The sequence below is a fragment of the Petromyzon marinus genome, chromosome 32, assembly GCF_048934315.1.
Source record: "Petromyzon marinus isolate PM22_M1 ecotype Great Lakes invasive population chromosome 32, UKy_Petmar_22M1.pri1.0, whole genome shotgun sequence".
NCBI lineage: Eukaryota > Metazoa > Chordata > Hyperoartia > Petromyzontiformes > Petromyzontidae > Petromyzon > Petromyzon marinus.
Genome location: NC_133698.1, coordinates 13002124 through 13027287, shown reverse-complemented (window position 1 = coordinate 13027287; position 25164 = coordinate 13002124). Strand labels below are relative to the sequence as shown.

The window sequence follows — 25164 nt, the reverse complement described above, 5'->3', positions numbered from 1 at the left end:
TGTAAGTTGCTGCTGCTGCTCATCCAGCCGTAGGCAAGAGGATTAAGGTATGGGTCACGTGGAGCAGTTGTGATTCATTCATCAGGATTGTGCCCGGTCCCTGCAAAAACATGTGGTTTGTGTTTACAAGTGTTTGCGGGTTTAAGTGGCCACTCAAAAGGATCGGGTTGGTATTTTCATGAGGCTATGACGAGTGGGCTGGCGAAGGGGTAAGACAGAACGCATTTAGTTTGATGCCTAGCGTGGTTTGGCTTGCAGTAGGCTTCTCATCCGCGCACTTGTAAACAAGACAACGCTACTCCGACCCCTCCACCGGCTCCACAATCCAATTCTGTATCCAAATCAAGATCGCTCCACACTGTCTTCAAGAGCCTCCTCGGGCTCGCGTCCCTGCCTACTGCTCCCTTCTCGTCTCATCCTACTCCTCGCTCCACGCTTTCCATTAAAAAAAAAACAAAGCGCCAAGTCAACGTGCTTCCCCTGGTCTGGAACTCCCTTCCACCAGCCGCCTGGGCTCTCAAGTTCCAGGTGCCATCTCGGCCTTCCTCTTCTCCTCTGCCTATCACTGGAACTGAGCTGCAGCAAATTATGTGGCACCACGGTGGCTTGGAGATGTTAACTACCTCGCCTGCTATACAGGAGGTCGTGAGTTCGATTCAGACCCTGAAGCCTGTTGTATATTTGGAGTTTGCATGTATCTCTCTCTCCCCGGTTTTACCTGCACGTATATACGTTTCGAGTATTTGGTGGAAATACATTTCCACGTGATAAGCGACGTCATCATTGGAATATAATTATTTGTGATAGCCAGGTCGCTTCTGAAAAATAACTACATACCTCAGTGTCCCTTACCTGATAAAATAAAGTTTAGTTTCCATTAAAGTCCAGGCTCTAGACCGTCCTCTTATCCTCTGCCTATCACTGGAACTGAACCGCCGTGTAGCAGCTCTTGGTGAACTCTTGCAAGACTGCTGCCAGAGGGGCCGACCACACCACCTACGAAGATGGCGCCGCAATTTGAATGAATACGGCACAATGAGGAGGGGTCACGTGAGTGTCTGCCCCCTGGCCTGCTGTGCCCTGCTGTGCACGTACTTGTCACTTTCCCTGCTCATTTCGCTGACTGAAATAGACATAAGACAGAGAGAGACGTGCCGGTCACGCACGCAACCCTGCACACAGAGAGGGAGACATAGCGACAGCACAGCGGATAGGGTGTCGAGCAACTTTATTTGTGCATTGTACATTGGGGTGTTATCAAGTATACACAGTATACAGGCCGTGGCACTCACACACACTCACACCGCTATGCCGGTTCAAGACCTCTTTCCTCTCCACGCTCAGCCCTCTCCACCCCGCTCCATACAAACCGACTTTTTTTTTGTTTGTTAATATAGTAGCTGTAAAATGAAACGAAAATCAACACAAAAATGAAGACGACCCCCCCCCCAAAAAGAAACACGTGTAGACAGTGAACAACAAAATGCTACCAAAACTTCTGGAAGGCTCGACCACGACACGAGCACGCACAGCGATGCGGCTGGTAGCCCCTCCCCTGCGTCGGGCCCCGCCCACTTTTGCACGGCCCCACCCACTCAGCCGCCAGCACAGCCAGCGGCCTCTTCCGTTACTTCCAATATTTTACTCCGCCCACTACTCAGGCACCCCACCCACCCCCCTTTGCCCGTGTCATAGTCAAGCATGAGGAGGGCAAATCTTGAAAATCCGGAGATCTCGATTTTCCCCAAAAACCCTTTTACAGAAGGCCAACTTTCTTGAAACCGCCAGCACTTGTCCTGGCCAATCGAGAATATTTGGCAGCCTTCCCATGAACCCCATCGTCGCCTGCTCGGCGAGTTAACGGAACCCTGTTATCATTGCGTACACACACACCCAAAAAAGAAATGTGTGTGTGTGTTGCTTGTGACGAACAAAATGTAACCCCTCCTCTCCCCATCTGAAATCGCTCTGCGTTTCCCAAATGTTTTTTTTCAAAGCCGTTAAAAAGAGAAAACAAGGAGATGAACGTCGCATCGAGCTCCGACGTCCGCCGAGCGCTCGGGTCGCGAACAGAGCGTGAGCGCTCGCTCGCTTTGCGCCTCGCGGTGAAAGCGGTCGGTGTCGGTGCAGCGTGACAAGCCGGTCGCCGGTCACAACGGCGACCTCGTCAGCTTACTAAGCGTACAAAAAGAGTGAAATCGATGCGCGGCGTGCGGCGATATCGACGGGACAAAAATGTGCATAAATACAATTCATATTCACAAGACGAAGGCTTATTATCATTATTTTTTATATCCAATGCAGTCACTGTGCCAAGGAGCGCTAAGACATGTACAGTATTTACACGCGGGCTGGACGCCACGGTAAGTCCTTCGACCGGCGGCATCGCTGGAAAATCATCACGACCACGATGAACAATGATCACGACGATCACGACCAACGATGATCACGACGATCACGACGAGCGATGATCACGACGAACGATGATCACGACGATCACGACCAACGACCCCATGAAACTGCTTCCAGCAGAAAACCCCCAAAAATTCTGCTTTTTTTTAATCCTCTGCAGTTTCTTTACAAAGGTTTATATATGATTAAAAAAAATCGTTACATTATTAACACTTTGGTTTCTTACTTCTCTCCGCTCTCTCGTGCTCCCTAAGTTTGTAACGTAAATGACAAAACAAGGAATAAAAAGATCGCATTTTTTTTTATATACCTGCTCTGCAACTTGAGGTATACCCAAACACCAAATTGAACCCTCAGAAATGTGCAGCAAACCCCCACTCCCCTGCACGCTCCCTCCGGCCCGTGACGGGCGGCCATCCGAGGGTGGGCACCGCCAACGAACGGCGTCACGCGTCAGCTGGGCCGCTCTGCTCCTCCCCACCTCGTCACCCGCTACTAACCTCGCATCCCCCGTTTTTTTCGACTGGCGCATCCGAGCCGCGCCGGCGTGTGCGTCCCTGATGGTGGCGAGAGAGAGAGAGAGCGAATCGGCGAGCGCGGCAGCGTCATCCGTAAATCGACCCAACTGCTTTCCGTTGGATTCCAAGAGGCGGAGGAAGGTGGGAAAGATTTGCAGATCGAACCCGGGGGGTGTGACGAGTCCACCACAGTGGTTGCACGTGCGCGAGATCGTCAAATCAGCACCTTCGTCCGCGGGCCAGTGTAAGAAATCATTACCGCCACGTAAGTTTTGAAAAAAAAAACCTTTTTGCGCTACGGATGCATTCATACGGTCAGACACGAGTGGGTTTTCGTGGGTTTGAAATGGCTGCGACGTAACTCTCACCGGCCGTATGAGTTGGCCACTGCATGTATGTTGACCGTGTTCTCGAAGAGCTGGAGAGCCGAAACTTGCCAAGTATTGTTGAGTTGGCGAGGAGCGTGGGCACAGTCGCGAGCTCCATTCCCGACCAAGGCTAATATCAGTGGTGAGTGACATCTTAAACTGGTGCATGGGCCAACATCCCTCGACCATCCCGCACTAACCGTTGTGGTGAAGTATGCTCATTACTGACATGGCGCGCTGAGGCCTTCATCCCTCAGCGGATTAACAAAGTTCTGCAAATTATTGTTTAAAATGTGTATTTGAGTCGATGCTTCAAAGTAGAAAATCCAAGCAGAAGTTGTTTTTATTATTTAGCCCCCCCCACCTCCCAACCCTCCCAAAGAATGACAGTCTGGAGGTTGATTGGTTTAACTCATGGGACAAGATCAGCCTAAACGTCCTGCATCTTGATCCAAGTCCCTGGCTGAGCACGAACAAAACCACAACAATCGCCGCCAGCAGTGAACCAAGCAAAATTAACTCGCGGAATGTGACACTGAAGCGGAGAGAAAACCAGCCACTCGCGTATTTATATCGACCACGTGAAGTCAATCAGTGCCACCTTTGGGTTTGAGCCGAGCGAAGGAAAGTCTGGTCCGGACCCCGGGACCACGTGGCTGGAGCCGAGAAAGTCAGAGGGCAAAATCACGAGACGGAATCAAGAAATGGAGATTTTGTTGTTTTTGTTGTTGTTGTTGTTGTTGAATCGCTGCCTCGCGATGATAACGACTACAAAACAAATCTATCCAATTAAAACCCTCAAGATTTGCAGGTTGTAAACACAACTCGGATAGAGAAACAAAACAAAAACGTCAAGTTTTAGCCGTTGCTATCTTGCGCTAAATGTCGTGTCTGTAAGTTGTTGTTGTTTTTGTGTTTCAGAGAAAGCCTTGCTCTCTCCCACTGCGACTAGCGCTCCAGATTACCTGTGCTTTGTAATCTTCAGCAATGAAACGGTAATAAAAAAAAATAAGTTAATTATAACAAAACAAAAAAACGCCAAAATCAAACCGGACAAAACAGCTTCGTGACAATCGCCAGTTTGACAACGCGTTACGGTGAAACAAGTGATAGTGCACGCGGTGAAAGAGACGCTGCTGCCGCCGTCGCGTGAATGTCAGCACACTGGACTTGCAATGCAGAGGCAAGTCCAGATTCGATTCCATCTCCCAGCACGACAGGCGAAGCAATGGTGCGGGTTTCCTAAACACCCCGCAGCCACCGCACCCAGAAGTCAAAAAAAGGGATTCACCAGTCAGTCGATCGGCAGGTTGCGAGCGGTGCGATCGTCTTCGCTCGACCACCTGGATGTGAAATCGCATCGAGGTGTCCCAGCCGGATGTTTGCGGCAGGAGTCGCCGATTTTGTCGCCGTGACGACGCCTTCTTCGTATTCGTGAATTGGCGCGTTGAGCCGTCGCACATCGAGTCGTATTCTGCTCCACGGCTCTGTTCTGGGTGGTAACCACAGTCTCCGCACACTGCCGGAGAGTTTAACATTTTCCATTTGTGCATCCTCATCATCATCGTCATCAAGTATCTGCATCTGCTGCCGTGGTTTGTGAGAAATGCGGTGCAAGGATCGTTGGCCCGTGAGCGGTGTGTCAAGTGTGGTGGTACTCCCACCTCTTCCAAGACGTCTGGCCTGTGTGAAAGAGTAGGCCAAGATAATCTCTAGAGGGGCCCTCTAAGAGCTCATTCTAGCAGAGGCCCTTCCTTCCGCCTGCAGCAGCGTGAGCTAGAAATTGCAGAGCCGCACCTCCACGTTTTGTGCTGTCATCCTGGCAGCCTCAGTGTCCAAGCCTCTTCGTGTGCGTTGGTGAACAGTCAGCTGAAGAGGTCCCCCCCTCTTTCCTGTAGTGTTTTTTTTTTCTGACAAAGTGTCCGAAAGTTCCACTCAAATGCATTTTTGTTTTCATTGTTCCATCAGCGAGGACAGTCAAGAGATGATCGCGCCACCCTTCAACGTGCCGAGGATGTCAGCGGCGGTGTCGAGCCCAGCGTGGCCTCTGAACGCCGTCACCTCCGTGACGACGATCGACGCTCACTGCGGCGATGACAGCGGCGCTTGTGACGATTCATCCTCAGCGGATGATCACAGCAGCGATGCGAATATCACCGTCGCGCGGCAACCGTCCGCGCACGCCGCTCGCGCCCCGTCAGCAACTTCCCCTACGATCGCTCGGACATTATCCTCCGAAGTTTTTTCTTCGCGTCCTCTCCTGGCAACTCCACATGGCCCCCACCGCCGGCGCTCCGGGCGGCTCGCTCTCCGCCCCGCATCTCCCGCCAGCGGCCGCGATCAGCAGGCGCGCGCGACGCAGATGTCGAGCTCCTGCGGCTTGCCGGCGCGGTCGCAGCGCTCCCGCGGCATCGGCACGTTGGGCGCCACGCCGGCGCCGCGAGCCTCGCACCGCAGCGAGCGCCGCCGGAACCCGCGCCCGCACGTCTTGGAGCAGGGCGACCAGGCGCCGGCGTGCCACGCGGGGCAGCTCGTCTCCCCGCACGCCCGCGCAGCCTCGGGCCTCGCGCCGGCGCAGGCGCCCGTCGGGTGAGGGCAGCGCACGTGCCGGCGCTGCGAGCCGCCGCCGCCGCACGTGCGGGAGCAGGCGCCCCACTCGCCCGTCGCCCACGTCGCGCCGACGCCGCCGGGCTTTCGCTTGGACGGGACGGCCGCTCCTCCCGCTTTGCTCCTGGCGCCGTCGTCCCGCTTGCTCTTGGCCAGCTCCTCCTCCTCCCGCTTCCTCTTGTCCTTCTCCCTCTTGCCGTCGTCCGCCACGGAGTTGCCGCCCTCGCTGCCCGCGTCCCCCAACAGCGCGTTGGAGCGCGCGACGGCGGCGGCGGCGGCGGCGGAGCCGCGCGGGACGTGGAAGGAGTAGCGCACCCTGGGCGGCGTCATGCGGCCCACGGCCAGCACCTCCACCACCAGCGGCTCGGTGAGCGGGCCCGGCGCGTGCAGCCGCTCCGACGCCGTGGCCGTGCCGCTGTAGCCGAGCACGCTGCCGGCGCCCGTCCCCGCGGGGCCCCCGTGCCCGCCGCCGGGGCCCAGCGCCACCTCGCGCTCCGACGTCGAGATGACGTAGTGGCCGTTGAGGAGGTAGCGCCCGTCGCGGCCCGAGCGCACGGCGAGGTAGTTGTCGTCGTTCTTGAGGCTTTGGTAGCCGCGCTGGCGCACGTCCAGGTTGGTGGCGCCCGCCGGTACCGCCACTATGTAGTTGTAGCCGTACCTGCGGTGGCAAGGCGGTGGTAAGGCGAGGGTGAGACGCGCGCGGTGCGTGTTGGGCACGGGCCCTGGTGCAATGAAGAACATGGGGCCCCCTCTGCCGTAGGCTGTCACGTGGCACGCGATATCTGCTCCTCCGGTGTGGGGCGATGATGGACTGTGAGGAGCGCGGGCTCGTGGCTCCGGGTTTTGGAGCCTATGGTCTAGACATTTGTGAAAAAGAGCCTCACAGCTCATCGGATTCCTCAGGTATAAATAAAAAGTCGGATTTTGCCAGGGCCGGATTAAGATATTGAAGGCCCCTAGGCTACAGGTACTGTGAGGCCCCTGGGCTACAGGTACTGTGAGGCCCCTGGGCTACAGGTACTGTGAGGCCCCTGGGCTACAGGAACTGTGAGGCCCCTGGGCTACAGGTACTGTGAGGCCCCTGGGCTACAGGAACTGTGAGGCCCCTGGGCTACAGGTACTGTGAGGCCCCTGGGCTACAGGTACTGTGAGGCCCCTGGGCTACAGGTACTGTGAGGCCCCTGGGCTACAGGTACTGTGAGGCCCCTGGGCTGCAGGTACTTTGAGGCCCCTGGGCTGCAGGTACTGTGAGGCCCCTGAGCTACAGGAACTGTGAGGCCCCTGGGCTACAGGAACTGTGAGGCCCCTGGGCTACAGGAACTGTGAGGCCCCTGGGCTACAGGAACTGTGAGGCCCCTGGGCTACAGGTACTGTGAGGCCCCTGGGCTACAGGTACTGTGAGGCCCCTGGGCTACAGGCACTGTGAGGCCCCTAGGCTACGGTTACTGTGAGGCCCCTGGGCTACAGGTACTGTGAGGCCCCTGGGCTACAGGCACTGTGAGGCCCCTGGGCTACAGGAACCATGAGGCCCCTGGGCTACAGGTTCTGTGAGGTCCCTGGGCTACGGGTACTGTGAGGCCCCTGGGCTACAGGTACTGTGAGGCCCCCCCAGTAATATTTTCAAAAGGAAAACAAAGTTAAAGAAAAATAAAATGTATTTTTACAAGGCTAACAACAAATAAAATTCAGCATTCACAAGTGAAATAACTCTTCACTTCATCTCTGGAGGCCCTCCAGCTGGCAGAGGCCCCTGGGATGCAGCCCCTAAAGCCCCGTGCCTTGATCCGGCCCTGGATTCTGATCTCAGCCCCGGGTCTTAACGTCTCACGACAGATGCGTGCGGGCGAGTTAATTGACGACTGGATTGTGAAGTCAGCACACTTCGATGATGGTGATGATGAAGATGCTGCCACAGGCCCTGATACAGAAGCTGACGCTGGTGATGCCACTTGTGACGATGAACATCACGAAAAAACTCCTGCTACTGATGCGGTTAATATTGCTGCCGATGCTGCTGCCAATCACGCCACTGAAAATGATGCTGCCGCCACTGCTAGTGCTGCTGACGATGACACTGACGATGCTGCTGCTACTGCTGATGATGATGACGACGCTGCGACGATGACGATGATGATGATGCCGTCTCCGCCGCCGTCTCTGCCGCCGTGGCAACCGTCACTCACTGCGCCTTGGTGAAGGTGCCGGAGACCCTGCGGCAGGCCGAGGCGTCCCCACCGCACACTCCGCACACGTCGAGGCGAGCGCGCGAGCCCAGCCGCCCGTCGCAGCCGGCGCGCACGCAGCGGCCCTGCACGCAGACGTCCGACGTGTCGGGCCCGCACCTCGTGCCGTCCACCACCTGCGCCGGCGGGCGTGACAAGCGGGACGACGTCGGATGCGTGAGAGGTAACGGTGAGACGGGACGAAGACGAAGATCCCCACACCCCCGTCACGTGTCACCTACTCGAGTCTACCGGTGACCCAGTAAATATTTTCCCAACCCGGCATACCGCGTCCAGTATAGTTCTCGCTGCGGGCTGTGGCTACAGTGGTGAAATGTCAACGACATCGCCTGGTATACAGGAGGTCGTGCGTCCAATCCAGACCTTGGCGCCTGTTTATTCGGAGTTTGCATGTTCTCTCTCTGCCTGTGGTCACGTGGATTTTTCTATGGGCCCTACGGGTTTTCCCTCCACATTTAGAATCAACATCACACCGTCAGACTTTTTGGCTGCTATACATTTCCACATGATGATGACCATGATAAGCCACTTCTTTGAGCTATGATTTTCCGATAGCCAGGTCGCTTCTGAAAACGAGCTACGTAGCAGCTCAGTGGGGTTCACACCTGGTCAAATAAAAATCATAGCTTTATATTCTTTGGGTCTTTCAATAAAGTTGCGTAGATAGGTTCAGAATAATAAAAAAAACTAAAACTACGACGTTTCGATCGCAACACAAGCGATTTTATTATTCTGAACCTATCTACGTGACTTTACCGAAAGACCCAAAGAATATGAATTATTGCAGTCACGAAAGCTTTAAGTCAAGAATCATAGCTTTGTTTCATGATGACGATGATTCCGACACTGCTCATCGTCACTTGGCGGGCTGGCCTCCCCCACCGCCACCGCCCCTCCGCACCCCTCGCCCCGCCCCTCTCACCCCGCGCGCTCACCTTGGGCGCCAGCACGAAGTAGTAGCCGGTGCCGTTGGCGCGGCACACCAGCTTGCAGCGGTCCTTGGCGCTGATCCCCGAGTACTTGGGCAGCCAGCGCACGCCGGGGCTCAGGCCGTTGGAGTGGACGCGCTGTCCGTCGAACGAGGCGCACTGCTCCTCGCGGAAGCTCTTCGTGTCTGCCGGCGCGGGGTGGGGGGGGGAAGAGGTGGTGGCGAGATGTTAACGACCTCGCCTGGTGCACAGGAGGTCGTGGGCTCTGGTCCTGACCCTGAAGCCTCGTGGTCGCGTGGATTTTTCTCCGGGTCCTCCGGTTTTTCCATCCACATTTAGAAACGCGCGTTTAGAGTATTTTGGCTGCTTTAAATGTCTGCACGATAAGGCCACTTCGTTGAGCTATCGTTTGTGGCCAGGTCGCTTCTGAAAAAGAGCCGTATATAGCTAAGTGGGCCTCACCGGGTAAACTAAAATAAAATCACAAATATTTATAAAAATAGGTGATGGTGGCGGTGGTGGTGGAAGGGGATGGGGGGAGGTCAGGGGGCAGACGAAGACGTTGGGGGGATGTCTACCGTGGTCCTTGCGAGTGATTCATGTGGCCGGCATGAATTGTTTCCAGGAGCTCGATGCCGGATATCGAGATCTTGTTGCTGCTGATCACGACGAGAGGGCTTCGGCAGAGAGAGAGAGTTCGTGTCGTCTTTGCTCTTCCTCCTCCGTTAAAGGAGCGCAGACTGCAATGGTTTTACTCTACGGTGTGACCACAATCGCACGACTGTGCTTTAACTTTCCACCCGTGTCTTCGAGGAGGAATATCATTGACATTGGGGTCATCGGTGAGGGTCGCCACCTGTCATGATTTCCCCAGGATTGTTGTCTTATGAAGTGAAATACAACATTCCGTGACTTCTGCTGCTGCTACTGCAGCAGCGTTGGCAGTGATGCACCAGCACGAATAACACAACACTCAGCACAGTGTGCAAGTGACTGCGTGGGTGTGTGCATGCGTGTGGGCCTGGGTGAGCTCGTGCGTGAATTTGTGCGCGGGCGTGCGAGTGTGTGGGTGAACGAGCAAGTGTTGGAAGCGAGCTGACGAGCAAGTCTTTGTGAGCACAGAAGAGTGCTAGTGGCTGAGTGTTCGCTTGAGTGAGAGAGCGAGCGAACGTGAGTGAGAGCAACTGAATGCGAAAGGTTGTCAGATGTGTGGGGTGGGTGCGGGTGAGTGTGTGCGGGGATCGGACGTCTCGCGTTTAGCGCACTGCGCTACGAACTCGGCGACGCTAGTTCGATTCCCGCTCACGGCCAACACCAGTGACGATTATCTGAACCAGTCCTGGGCCTCCTCCCCTAGATCAACTCAGCCTCAAATGAGTAGCTGTTTCGGTGTGTAAAAACATCGCCACTGGAGAGACAAAGGCAGCCGGCCGCGGTGCTGGCTACCCGCCCCGTCGTGTGCCGTTCCGGCTTTCATGGGTGCTCACTTACAGCACTTGCCCAAACTGTCTGTTACAGGCTATACGAGGGATCTTTGTGTGGTTGAGTGTGGCTGAGTGTGGGTGAGTGTGGCTGAGTTTGGGTGAGTGTGGCTGAGTGTGGGTGAGCGTGAGTGAGTGTGGGTGAGTGTAGCTGATCTGCCCTCTGACCATCGACTAGTCATCTGTAAGATGCGCCTGCCATTCTTCCACTCCGGTGGTGGGTGTACACCCAGGACCCCATTCCAACCTAAAGTGAAGCCTTCAATAGCTGTACCGGGGGAATCTCCATTTGGTATAGATATAATGGGAGGCTGATCGATGCCTGGGTGCGGTCAAGGGATGGCTCCCTATTGCTCAACCACGTTATGTATGCCGATGATTTGGTAATAGCTGCTCATTCAGAGGAGGAGTTGGAGACGCTGCTGCTGAGACTGGAGCGTGCCACTAAGAGATGGGGCCTTCCCATCAGCCCCACCAAAACTAAGCACCTGCCTGGGTATTTTGTACCATCGGACACTCCACCCCCACTACTCCCAATTAGTGATGGGGCAGTTGTGCAGAGAGTGGAGAGTTTCCCATACCTGGACAGTGTGCTTATGACCGGCTCCAGTTTAATAGTAGAGGTCTCACTGCGAATCAGTCGAGTGGCAATCTTTTCTTCGGTTGCGTAACGCTGTATGGAAGCTACCTGGTCTGTCGCTCCGCACTCAGCTTCAGGTCTTCTCGGCCACCGTCATTCCCTCCCTTCTCTACGCTTGCGAAACGTGGACCCCATTAATGGAACATCTTCGCCGGTTAGAAACATTTAGGCTAGCCTGCCTACGATCCATCCTGGGTTTAACCAGGCTGGATTGTGTGAGGAGCTCACAAATCCTTGAACGATCTGGGTAAGGTCCCATCAGTGAGCTCCTCCAGCAGGCAAGGCTGCGTTGGCTGGGTCATGTAGCCCGCATGCCCAGCCACCGCATGCCGAAACAGCTTTTGTTCGGCCGGATCGAGGGGGCTAAATGGGCACGGCACGGGCTAGAGAAGAGATGGAGTGATGTGGTACAGGAGGACGTGGAGCTGAGTGGACTTGCCGATGACTGGTACCAGCGGTGTCAAGATCGGCCTCTGTGGAGGAGGCTCGTGAAGGATGCTACTGGGCAGTTGGAGGCAGTCGCCCTCCAACAACAACGGAGAGCGGAGGAGCGATGCTCACAACAACGAGCGGAGCGCCGGGTGGCTAAAGCACAACAGGTTGGCACAGTAGGGGGCACAGGTGGTGCATCAGCCAGTCAGTCGACCCGTGGCACCTGGGTCTGCCCCGTGACCTCCTGCCAGCGGGCGTTCGACACTTCACGTGGCCTCAAGGTGCACATGGCCTGGCACAAGCGTCGTGGTGACGTCACCGCCACTTAGTGGCGAATGGCGGTTGTTGTTGTTGTGTGGCTGAGCGTGAGTGAGTTTGGGTAAGTGTGGCTGAGCGTGGGTGAGTGTGGGTGAGTGTGGCTGAGTGTGGCTGAGTGTGAGTGAGTGTGGGTGAGCGTGAGTGAGTGTGGGTGAGCGTGGCTGAGTGTGGCTGAGCGTGGCTGAGTGTGGGTGAATGAGTGTGAGTGAGTGAGGGTGAGTGTGGGTGAGTGTGGGTGAGTATGGGTGAGTGTGGCTGGGCGTGGCTGAGTGTGGGTGAAATAGTGTGAGTGAGTGAGGGTGAGTGTGGGTGAGTGTGGGTGAGTATGGGTGAGTGTGGCTGGGCGTGGCTGAGTGTGGGTGAATGAGTGTGAGTGAGTGAGGGTGAGTGTGGGTGAGTGTGGGTGAGTGTGGGTGAGTATGGGTGAGTGTGGCTGGCGTGGCTGAGCGTGGGTGAGTGTGGGTGAGCGTGAGTGAGTGTGAGTGAGTGTGGGTGAGCGTGGCTGAGTGTGGCTGAGCGTGGCTGAGTGTGGGTGAATGAGTGTGAGTGAGTGTAAGTGAGTGTGGGTGAGCGTGGCTGAGTGTGGCTGAGCGTGGCTGAGTGTGAGTGAGTGTGAGTGTGGGTGAGTGTTGCTGAGTATGGGTGAGTGTGAGTGTAGGTGAGTGTGGCTGAGTGTGGGTGAGTGAGTGTGAGTGAGTGTGGGTGAGTGTGGGTGAGCGTAGGTGAGTGTGAGTGAGCGTGGGTGAGTGTGGCTGAGTGTGGGTGAGCGTAGCTGAGTGTGGCTGAGCGTGGGTGAGTGTAGCTGAGCGTGGCTGAGTGTGGCTGAGTGTGGCTGAGCGTGGCTGAGTGTGGCTGAGTGTGGCTGAGCGTGGCTGAGTGTGGCTGAGCGTGGCTGAGTGTGGCTGAGTGTGGCTGAGTGTGGCTGAGCGTGGCTGAGTGTGGCTGAGCGTGGCTGAGTGTGGGTGAGCAGCGCGTACCGGGCCCGCTAGGGCACAGCGCGAGGCCACACGAGCGGTACTTGACACGCGGGCCCGTGCAGTAGGCCCCCGCGTGTGCGGGGCTCGGGGAGTCGCACTCGCGCCGGGCTAGGTGCACGCCGCCGCCGCACGTGCGCGAGCACTCTCCGTACGGAGCCCAGCGACCCCAGCTCCCGTCCACGGGCGCCTTGGGATCAGGGGGTGGAGGGGGGGACGGAAGGATCGGGAAGAGACCGGAGGGAAGCAGAGGGACAGTTCAGGTTAGGATAAAGCATTTTATAATAACCCTGATGGATGATAATGCCAATAATGATGACAATTATGCCAACAATGATGCTTCTAATGACATTGATAGTGAAGATTATGCCATTGATGACAATGCTGACAACAATGATAACGATGATGATGCTGCTAGTGATAATGAAAATGATGATAACACTGAACATGATGATGATGATGTTGATATCATAACAATGACGGCAAGCGATGAAACATTTTAATAATTACTGTTACGATGATGTCTCCAGGAAAGCCACAATGACTCTTTTCTCGGGAGAGTTGAACATTTTAAGATGCTGTCAGCCAATTAACGAGCGTTCACGCGCGTGGGAGGTAACCGGAGAACCTGGAGAAAACCCACACGTGCACGCAAGGGGGGCAACGCTCGATCCCCGCACAGACAGAACGGATGGGGATTAGTCCACACTCTCTCTGTGCCCCGTGGATCCTGGCGCGCCAGAGTGTGGCAGCCCGACGCCCACAGGAAGGGACGTTTCACAACATTCGTGTGATTCACCAACCCTCGCAGCTGCCATCACAGCGCTGGAGTGGAGGCCACGCGCGTAGCCACCGCCACCAGCTTGGACGAGCGCTGCAAAGCGAAGAAACGAACGTGCGGCATGGCGGCAAACACGTGGCCAAGAAGGATATCCTGAGCACGTGCTCGCCCATTTGAGCGGCGGTGAATCACGGCTAATCATCGTAATTTCGTGCGCAGAAGCAATTCTAATCCAAAACCAAAGTCGAATTTCACGCTCGAACCCATGCTCCTTAACCTAGCCCCAAACCCCAACCCAGTTTGTGGACTCGAACATTGGGTTCGAGCACGGCTTTTCGGCGTTGTGTTTCTTCGTGACGGGTACAACGACTCGGGCGATCGCCGCTTTCCTTTGCTTCTTCATTTCCCGCCACCGTTTGCCAGTCGACTGGATTCGCCGTGCACGCCTGCAAGGGCGCGCGCAACCCACCCGCGATAATAATATATAACAACAAACATTAAAATCGGTCTCATTCCAACGCGCCCACCTTGCCACGCTTGCCCTCGCCCTTCTCGGTACACTGGCCCCGCATGCACCAGCGGCCCGAGGCGCAGGCCGTGCCGTCGGCCCAGGGGAAGTGGCGCGTCTGGCACACGAGCTGTCCCGACACGCGGCCCGTGCACCACAGCTTGGCGCACGCCTCCGCGTACGGGCAGAGGCGCGAGCCGCGCCCGAACGCCAGCTCGCACTGGCGCTCTGCCGGGTAAGAGACACCGGGGAGCTCGCCCGGAGGAGTCAGCGCGTTCGTCGGCTCGTCCAGGAGGCAGTCGCCTGTACGGGGGGGGGGGGGGGGGGGACCGGGGGGAAGGGTGTGGAGGGGAGAGCGAGGGGATGAGCGGTGGGTGAGGGTGGTCTACGCGCGTGTTTGTGCGCGTGCTTGCGTCAGTGGTAACGAGGGGAGCGGTGGTGAAGCGGTTAGCGCCGCTGCGCTACGAATCCTGGTCGCCCGAGTTCGATTCCCGCTCAAGGCCAACACCGGTGAGGATTATCTGAAGCGGTCCTGGGCCTCCCCTAGGTCAACTTAGCCTCAAATTAGTACCTCGTACCGTGTGTAAACATCGCCACCGGGGAGACAAAGGCGGTCGGGCATGATGCTGGCCACCAACCACCCTCGTATGCCATGGCGGCCTTCATAGGTGCTCGTGAACAGCACTTGCCCCAACAGTCTGTTAAAGGCTATATGGGGGATGTTTAAATGTATGTGTGAGCCAGAGACTGCGATGTGCATGCTCAGGAATCACACATGCATTGCATCACCGAGCACAGCATCACCACACGGAGCATCATCAGCATCATCACCACCACGCATATCATCATCAGCATCATCATTAGCACAACCCATATCATCAGCATCATCACCACCACAAATATGATTATCAGCCATCCACACAGCATCATCAACAAGCATTCTTATTTCCGGAACTTCGTTTCCATCGGACTCCACTCCTTCTGAAACCCCTTTCACCGAACTGATCCAACTGGCATAGGCAGCTGGATCAACTCGGAGGCAACTGAAAGTGTTTCACCACCGTCATCATGAATGCTCGGTGGGGGGGGGGGGTCGGGGAGACAGAGAGAGACACGGTCACAGAGCGTGAACTCAGAATCCCCGGGCGTTCTGGCTTAGAGCTGTGTCCCCGCTTAGAAAGACCTCAAACCCCGAAGGCTTTGAAGCCAGTGGGATGTCAGCAGTTCTGGCTCGGTGACTTTGACGTGTCCATTCATTACGAGCTGCCTAAAAAACCAAACGCACAAAAAGGCACACCCTACCCTCGGAGTTGAACCCAGGTTCTCAGCTGAGCTGGCTCAGCACTTCTAAGACAATGGAAAGCTTTGAGCCACAGGGGCCACCGGGCCGCGCCATCACGCCGCAATTTAAATTAAACGTAAGAGCAGTAAAACTGTCCATTTGCCGTAAATGTGAACAGTGGGTGGCTGGGATGTCGCCCGGGGAGACTGGGACGGGCCTGCTTGGCCAGGTGAGAGAGAGAGAGAGCGTTGTGCCAGACATCGCAATGTCTTTCCCTTCACGCTAAGCCTTCAGACGTTGTGGGCAATCGCTCCATGTGGCAAGGGAGGACAGTGAATCAATGAGGTGTCTAAGTAAGTCTATGGCTGGCTGTGCGAGGCTTGGAATCTCTGCGTGTCTGTGGGTCTCTGTAGGGAGGATAGGATTATCTGTTTGTCTGTGGATCTCCGTGCGAGGCTAGGAGTCTCTGCGTGTCTGTGGGTCTCTGTAGGGAGGATAGGATTCTCTGTTTGTTGATCTCTGTGGGAGGCTAGGAATCTCTGCGTGTCTGTAGGTCTCTGTGCGAGTTTAGGGGTCTCTGTGTGAGTCAGTTTCCCCTTTCCTTGTATATCACCGTATCTACCGTGTCTCTTTGGCAACTCCCCATATCTCCCCGTATCTTCCAGTATCCCCCGTATCTCACCTAAAGTCTCCCCCGCACCTCCTCACTATTTACCCGCATCTCTCGGGCGTCTCCCCTAATCTAGGACACCACGGTGGCTATGAGATGTTAACTACCTCGCCTGGTATACGGGAGGTCATGGTTTCGATCCCGACCCCGACGCCTGCTGCTGCCGCTGCTGCTGTATATTTTGAGTTTTCGTCGTCTCTCTCCCCGTGGTCGTGTGGATTCTTCTCTGGGTCCTCCGGTGTTTGCCTTCACATTTAGAATCGACGTCACCACGCGTTTGGAGTGTTTGGCTGCGACAAACGTCCACGTGACGACACGCCAATTTGTCGAGGCGTCATTTGTGGCCAGGTCGCTTGTGAACCAAAAAAATACATACCGCTCAGCGGGCCTTACCTCCCCCACCCCCCACCGCCCCCACCACAACCACCTCCATATCACTCGCCGTGCTTGTTGTCGAGGAAGTCGGTGATGATGGCTGCGCTGCAGGCCGACCAGGGCTGCGCGCGGTCCACGTGCGTGATGGTGGGCGACATCATGTGGTGCTCGCCCTGCTTGCCGGCCACGCGCTCGCACGCCTTCACGTTGTCGTGCGGCATGTTGAACACGTGCCCTGCCGGGGGGAGACCGCCACGCACGTCATCGTCACGCCCCTCTTCGTCACACACTAACGTCATCAGTGTCGTCATCATCATCGTCATCATCGACTTCATCATCATTGTCGTCGTCATCGTCACGGACGGACGTAATCAGTGTCGTCATCAGCATCGTCATCATCGACGTCTTTGTCGTCATCATTGTCAGTATTGGCATAACCAATGTAATCAGTGTCGTCATCATCATTATAACAACAAGTTATCGTAATGTCTGAACCTATCCATGGTCTGAAACTGTCCTGCGGCCTCCTCTAAGTTGACTGAGGCTTCAATAAGTACTTGGTGCACTGTGTGAGGAAACATGGGTGGGTGTGGTGCTAGCCACGCTGCAATATTTTGTGTCATTTCGGTCTTAATAGGTGCTCACAGACAGCACTTTACAGTCGAGTGAATAGGAGTTAATTGTCTCATGTGTGTGTACGCGTGAGTGCTTGACACCAGATTTTAAATGTCACTCGGCTTCCCAGCGTTACTTTACCAGAATTCAGTATCATCTCATCAGCGGCTCTCGTCAAAGTAAAACAGCATTTTGTTTAACCTTCTGTTCCCCGAATTTCAACCTGATTGTGCTATCAGCGTCACGCATGAGACAAAGAAGAATCCAATCTTTGCGAGCGGTTGGGACCCTTCCTGTTCGAGCACAGCCCGCGGAAGTGTATATCACGGAGCTACCTTTCAGCCCAAGTGACGTAAGGCTCACACAAATGGGAGCATCGCTCCCCCTAGCCCCTCTGCCACCGAGAGTAATGTTCGGGGCATGACGATCCACCAACATTCGTTGACAAATTTCATGTTGCCAACGCTGCTGCTGCTGATAATTATATTGTTCTCGATCGTCATTATGACAGCGATGATGATGATGACGACGAGAGTTCATGATGACATCACAATGATGGCATCATCGTCATTTTTACAAAAAAAAACACGAGGACGACGACGATGATCCACCAATCAGCAGCGTGGTGCGTGCCCTCCGCCTCCTCTTCCCCCACGCCTCCGCCTCCTCCTCCTCACCGAGCTCGTGGGCCGTGGTGAAGGCTGACGGGAGGCCATCGTCCTCGATGACGGAGCAGCTCCGCTTGGGGTCGCACATGGTGCCGACGTCGGCCATGCCCAGGGTGTCGCACGTCTGCGCCCCGCAGATGTCCTGGCGGGAGAGGAGGCGTCACAAGCTGCACTGGGACTGGAGCAATCCCATGAGCTGCGAAGCTGGTTTTTTTTATGCCACAGATGTCCAGCGTTCGAGAAAAAAATCGGCCGCCACGGGAGGGTGACCGGGACGCCTCGCAGGCCGGAAGCGTCGCCGCGACCCTGGGTTCGAATCCAGGTTCCAGTCGCTTTTGGTGGCAAGCGGAGGGTTCAGTTGCGCGGTCGCGCTAACTGCTGCGTGTTGGATGTCTGATGTCTAATTTCCGCACGCTGGGAGCTTCTTTAAGTCAAGGCGGCGTGTTTCATCGCAAGGCCCATCGATATACTCGGCTATCGGCTTGGCTGGGTAAATGGATAATCGCTGACAACTTTGTAACACATAGAATTGACTGGTGGACTCGGCCGTAGCAGATTTAAGCAAGTTTCCAACATGCAAACGCGTTATAGTCCAACGGCTCATTCATTGGCTATCGCACACCAGCGTTATCCAGCTGCATTTGTTTAAGCCGGCAAAAACTCTGTGGACTGGCTTTCAACTTTCTGAGTTTCATCGGCCAATTGCCTGACAGCCTGCGAGGGTCGCCGTAGCTGGGCGTACGTAGTTTATTAGCCGACTGCATTGCGTCACCATCGCTCCAAATCCGCAGCTGTGGTCAGACGAGCCCTGGCCAGTCAGCACATGGGAAGACGGCCGCTTCAAGCCCCGAGCAGCGATGCCACAGAGGCAAGATTCGTCTCTCTCTCTTTCGCTGGTAGAGATGAAGAGCGAGGATGAGGGAGGAGAGGATGAGGAGCGGAGGGAGGTTGGGAGAGAGAGAGGGAAGCAGGAGAAAGGGAGTTGCCAATATTGTTTCTTTAGAAGCGGTTTTACATCTCATACCGGGCATGCTTGGAAGAATGCCGTCTAAAGTGCTCGTTTATGGGAATAATTATCGTCGAATAACTGTTCACAGTTGTCAGTCCACTGGTGGAGGAAGGCCTCCCCACGCCCCGTTAGTCGTGGGAGTCGTTTGACCATACTTCACCCCGTTGTTTCGTGCGGGTTGGTGAAGGGTGGAGGACTCAAACCGGTTGAGCCGTGGTCGGTAATCGGATATCAGGGCAGCTGGTTCATAGCTCAAGGTTCATAGCAAACCACTGTGCCACCACTCCTCCAGATAATAATAATAATTCCCTTGAATTACCCAGGAAAGATGTCCCGATTCTCAGAGCTCCTTTTAAAGAGGGTCCTGCTACATCGGGATGTTTGGTCAATGCCATTCATAATTCAGTTTAACGCGAAGTAGTCTTTCACGAACAATCTTATCCATATCACATGTGTTTGGGTTAGATCGCGTAAATACAAATGTGTCGCTAAAATCGTCCCCACCCGACACAGCCAACTAGTCAGGCTAGTCAGGCTTGTCACGCAAACAGAACATGCCAACTCGTCACTAGTACTGGCGACACGTGCGCTGTACTAGTATCGAGGTGGCATGTTATGTTTGCGTGACAAGTCTCACTAGTTGGCTGTGTCGGATGGTGGCGGGTTTAACGACGCATTTATATTTACGCGATCTGACCCAAGACAACCCTCTCTTGTGACCATTAATAATTTGATTGTGACTCCACGTGGAGACGATTCCAGAGCACCCGGAAACAAAGACAAAGCGCCGCATCGAGGGACTACGCCGATACTCCCGGAGGTAGTGGTCACCCATCCAAAGCACTAACCAGGCTCAATGCCTGCTTAGCCTCTGAGATTTGACGATAACCGGCGCATTGATTTGGGTAAGGGCTAGAATGCCGTGTGTGTGAACCGTGCTACCCGGGTTAGAATGCTGTGTGTGTGAACCGTGCTACCCGGGTTAGAATGCTGTGTGTGTGTGTGAACCGTGCTACCCGGGTTAGAATGCCGTGTGTGTGTGTGTGTGAACCGTGCTACCCGGGTTAGAATGCTGTGTGTGTGAACCATGCTACCCGGGTTAGAATGCTGTGTGTGTGTGAACCGTGCTACCCGGGTTATAATGCTGTGTGTGTGAATCCTGCTACCCAGGTTATACTTGCTGTGTGTTTGTGTGTGAACCGTGCTACCCGGGTTATAATGCTGTGTGCGTGTGAACCGTGCTACCCGGGTTATAATGCTGTGTGTGTGAACCGTGCTTACCCGGGCTTGAATGCTGTGTGTGTGTGTGTGAACCGTGCTACCCGGGTTAGACTGCTGTGTGTGTGTGAACCGTGCTACCCGGGTTAGACTGCTGTGTGTGTGTGTGAACCGTGCTACCCGGGTTAGAATGCCGTGTGTGTGTGTGAACCGTGCTACCCAGGTTAGAATGCCATGTGTGTGTGAACCGTGCTACCCGGGTTAGAATGCTGTGTGTGTGAACCGTGCTACCCGGGCTTGAATGCTGTGTGTGTGTGAACCGTGCTACCCGGGTTAGAATGCTGTGTGTGTGAACCGTGCTACCCGGGTTAGAATGCTGTGTGTGTGAACCGTGCTACCCGGGTTAGAATGCTGTGTGCGTGTGAACCGTCCTACCCGGGTTAGAATGCTGTGTGTGTGAACCGTGCTACCCGGGTAAGCATGCTGTGTATGTGTGTGAACCGTGCTACCCGGGTTAGACTGCTGTGTGTGTGTGAACCGTGCTACCCGGGTTAGAATGCTGTGTGTGTGAACCGTGCTACCCGCGTTAGACTGCTGTGTGTGTGAACCATGCTACTCGGGTTAGAATGCTGTGTGTGTGTGCGTGTGAACCGTGCTATCCGGGTTAGACTGCTGTGTGTGTGTGTAAACCGTGCTACCCGGGTTAGAATGTTGTGTGTGTGTGCGTATGAACCGTGCTACCCGGGTTAGAATGCTGTGTGTGTGTGTGAACCGTGCTACCCGGGTTAGAATGCCATGTGTGTGTGAACCGTGCTACCCGGGTTCGATTCCGCTCACAGCCGACATGAGTCACGGTTATATGAACCGGTCCTGGGCCTCCCCTAGGTACACTCAGCATCAAATGAGTACTTGGTGCTATGTGTAAACATCGCCACTGGGGAGACAAAGGCGACCGGGCGTGGTGTTGGCCACCCACCCCCTCGTGTGCCATGCCGGCCTTCGCAGGTGCTCTCTAGCAGCACTTGCCCCTACAGTCTGTTAAGGCTACACGGGGGATTTTTGTCTTTGTTGCAGTATCAGGGGTTGAGGTGCCCAAAGTCTGAATTTATCGTTGTGTAGGGCGGACTCTCAGCCTTCGCAAAGTTCGCGTGTCCCAGAGTCGCAGGTCGGTCCTGGGATTGATTGTGGGTTGTCATCGAGAATCCGATCATTTCAGTTCGTGGCCGAGCTTTTGAGAAAGAAAAAAACCATACAGCAATATACAGAACAAGCAAATGCCCGTTCAGTGTCTCTGTGTATCAGTCATCGCCCTGTTGGCTTTCTAGACCAATATTATCCTGCAGCTAATTTAACGAAGCGAACCTCTGGACCGGTTCAGTCCTTGAGGGTCTCATCAGCAGAGCGATGCTTGTCAAAGCCAACGCTGCTGACTTTGCCAGACGTGCTCTTGGCAAGCGCTCTCCATCGAAACCCACAGTGCTCCGATTGAACGCGAAGGGCAAATATGCCGAGCGCGTCAGCGGCACGCGCCTGTGAATCCAGCGCCTGAGGAACGGGTTGGTGGGCCGCGCAGAGATGGGAGTCACGTGGTGTGAGAGCCCCAAGACATTGCAGGACGGCAAGCGGGTTTAGGATCCTGTCAAAAAAGCGAGTCTTGATTAATGATAATGAATGAAATAATGATGACCGCAACTGAGGGGTGGAGCGGTGGCGCAGTGATCAGCGCAATAGTAAGAGCCGTGGCCAGCTTCCTGTAGAGGGCATTTGACCTCTCCCGCGCCTGGTTAGACGTCTGGGAAGAGGTGGCAGTACCCACACTTTACCCCACCACGAGCAACCTGCCGATGGACTAACTGTGGCGGGACACGTTTATACTGCTGCCTGGTCACACACGATGGAGAGGGGGGGGGGGGGGGTTGAATTTAATAATAATAATAAGTGTCCATTGTTAACCTTCCGCGCTGGAGGTAGACTTGGCCACCTGTGAATGTCGAGGCGCAGTGTGTGCAGCTCACCAGCACGACAAGACGAAGACTCCCGACGTAGACTGAACAGACTGTTGGGGCAAGTGCTGTTAGCGAGCACCTATAAAAGGCCGGCACGGCACACGAGAGGATGGGTTGCCAGCACCACGCCCGGTCGCCTTTGTATCCCCAGTGGTGATGCTAACCAGTAACTGGCACTGCAGCGCGCCCTAAGTGAATAATATAAACTTTATGATTTCCAGGATTGGAGCGGTGGTGCAGCGATTAGCGCACTGCGTAATCAACCCGGATATTTCAAGTTCGATTCGCAGTTTCGATCTCCGGGCGCGACAGCTGAAGCAATGGGCACTTCATTAAACCACCACCACCACCAGCACACCCCACCACCCAAGACGCCCCTAGACTGCTGCACAACCAAGACGCCTCTGGTCAGGATGGACGAGTACGCCCAACAACATCGGAGAGAGGCGCTATCCAGGTCTTCAGGATCTTCTTCTGAGTCGAAGCCGCCCTTGGACAGCAGTGGCGTGAGCAACACATTGCAGGGATGGCGCCTCTACTTTGTGTGATGGGGAGGGGTTGGCAGGGCAGTGGGAGTCAGTGGGGGGGCGGGGGGTCAGCGAGGGGGGTGGTGGTACCTGTTTGGTGAAGAGGATAGCCGTGTCGTAGTATTCTGGGTGCTTGTCGCTGCCCTTGTTGAATTTCTTTTGCCAGGCGCAGAAATTTCTCAGCGTGAGCGCCGCGTGGCTCGAGATCTTGGGGCCCTTCTCCTCGTTGCTGATGACGAGCAGCTTCACCACCACCAGGTGCACGGCGTTGCGAATACTCGGGTGCCTGTAGAGTCTCGCCGCGATGGCCATGAGCGTGAGCAGGTAGTGCTTGAGGTCCGCGCCGTGGTACGAGGCCATCGCCTCGTCGGCCACCACCAGCGTCTCGACGTAGCGCGGCAGAGACACGAAGCGCTTGGAGCGCGCCGCGGTCCAAGGGTTCCTAAAGACGCCACCATCTCCTCCTCCTGCTGCTGCCGCTCCGCCTTCCGTTGCCTCGTTCCTCGAGCGACCGAGGCGCTCCAGGAATTCGCGCGAGGGGCCGACGAACGCGGTGCTGTTGACGCCACATCGTTGCACGTCGTCGTCCTCGCCGTCGTCGTCCTCGATGTCGGCGAACATCTGCGAGACTCCTCTGCGCGTGATGACGTGCCGACGTCGCGCCGAGACAGCGCTCGAAGAGTTCAACCCACCAAGTCCTCCATCATCGTCGTCGTCGTCGTCACCAGCAGCAGCAACACCACCCCCTCCCCCCTCCTCCTCCTCCCCCGGTGTCTCGGGCCGGATGAAATACTGGTGCCGCCCGTGACGGAACGCGCCGCGCAGTCCCCCGCACGCGCTGAGCGCCACCGTCGCGCTCGCGTCTCCGTTGACGTGGCCCGCGAAGAAGCAGTGGCTCAGGTTCGCTCCCGACTCCCGCACGGCGCGCGCGAGCTCGTCCGCCCCGCCGCCGCCGCCTCGCTGGGGCGCGCCCACGTGCGCCACGGTGAACGCGGGCGAGATGAAGCTGTGGTCGCGCACGATGTCCAGGCGGAAACTTTGGCCGAAAGCGCGCAGCGCGTAAGAGGCCGACTCCGACATTGGAACGCCACCACCATCGTCGTTGTTGTTGCTGTAGTCTCCTCGTGTTGTCGTTGTTGTTGTTGTTGTAGTAGGAAAGGGTCCCTGGTGGCCATCGACGCGTACAGGCACCGTCACGTCGCGCTCCGTAAGCGACTTGGCCGCGCCGGCGGGAGCGGCGCAGGACGCGAACCAGAGGAGGAGCGATTCCAGCAGCAGCAGCATCGCTGGTGCGGTACGAGGGCGCGCACGGGGCCCTAACGCGCGGACTCCGCGGTGCAAGACGACGAGGAGGTGGGACAAGTTGGCCAACCGGTGCTGCAACTAAACCCGCTACAGCTGCTTGCTCACAGCTGCTGCTGCTACAGCTGCTGCTGACTCAGCTGCTGCTCACGCTGGCTCCGCCGCGCGCTGCTATTGTGCGACCCGCGCCACGCCATAGCTGTACAATGCCGCTTCTGAAAGCTGCTGATGATGATGATGATGAAGAAGATAGTGCCGCTTGCTGCTGCTGCTGATGATGGTGCTCCTGATGCTGGAGTTGATTGCTATCGTACCGCTACTGCGGCTGCCGATTCTGTTGCTGCTGCTACTTCTGCTGCTGCTGCTACTTCTGCAGATGATGATGATGACTTCGGTAATGCGACTGATACTGCTGTTGCTAATGAAAGTGTTACTCCTGCTGCGGCTGCTGCTGCAGACAACTTACATTCAAGCTGATTATGATGCTACTGCTGCTGGTAATGCTCAACCTGCAATTGAATCCTATGCTGCTGATAATAATACTACATCCACAAAAACAAGCATACAGAACTCAACAGATGACAACGCCGCTCACGATAACTGTTCAATCTGCACCGCTGCCTTCTACCACCACAGCACTTCTGATGACGATACGCGCACAATAGCCACACAATTATATACGGTGCATACATACATGCATGCATTCAAACAGATAACGCTACCGGTTGATGCTTTGCTTTGCCGATGGATGCTAGCAGAGCTGTTCAATCGACAACCGCCGCCGCCGCCGCTGCTGCTACAGCAGTCGTTGCTGCTTGCGCCTGCCGCTGCTGGCAGGGTCGTAGCAGGCTGCACGACTCCGGCTTTTTGCTCCGAAGCAGGCTCTCTCATTCATTTGTCCACTCACTCGACTCCGCTCGCTCGCGTGCTGACAGCGAGGCCGCTCTTATACCGGCGGGGCGACGCGACGCACGTGCGCCGCGCGGATCCCGAGCCTCGCGTCCACCCAATCGCGCCTCGTTCGCACTTAAAGGCGCACCGGGGTGCTCTCGCTGCAAGGAGCCGCCTCTTAAAGGGACACCGTCCCTCATCCTCCTCCTTCACGCCCCATCCTCCTCGACTTACCCCCACCACCCTAACCACACCGCCCCGTTGGATGTTATAGCAGGGAGTGGGGGGAGGAGGAGGGGGAAGATCCCTGGACTCGATTTGATGGAGAGTTTGTGTGCGCGTCATTGTGTGTGTTGCGAGTGTGTGCGAGTATCTGTGTGGGTGAGTGTG

At 55.8% G+C, this 25164-nt stretch overlaps 1 protein-coding gene across 1 annotated transcript; it reads right to left on the bottom strand.

Annotated features, from left to right (window-relative positions):
* Positions 1-1211: 1211 nt before the first annotated feature.
* On the bottom strand, positions 1212-24922 carry ADAMTS15 (ADAM metallopeptidase with thrombospondin type 1 motif 15). The gene is made up of 8 exons (XM_076071315.1): positions 22672-24922; positions 17831-17963; positions 16606-16773; positions 14231-14514; positions 12926-13112; positions 9084-9262; positions 8089-8264; positions 1212-6563 (listed from the first exon to the last, which is right to left on the bottom strand). Exons 1-8 carry the CDS (start codon positions 23863-23865, stop codon positions 5639-5641), a joined length of 3246 nt encoding a protein of 1081 aa, XP_075927430.1. The 5' UTR covers positions 23866-24922; the 3' UTR covers positions 1212-5638.
* Between the last annotated feature and the right edge of the window lie 242 nt (positions 24923-25164).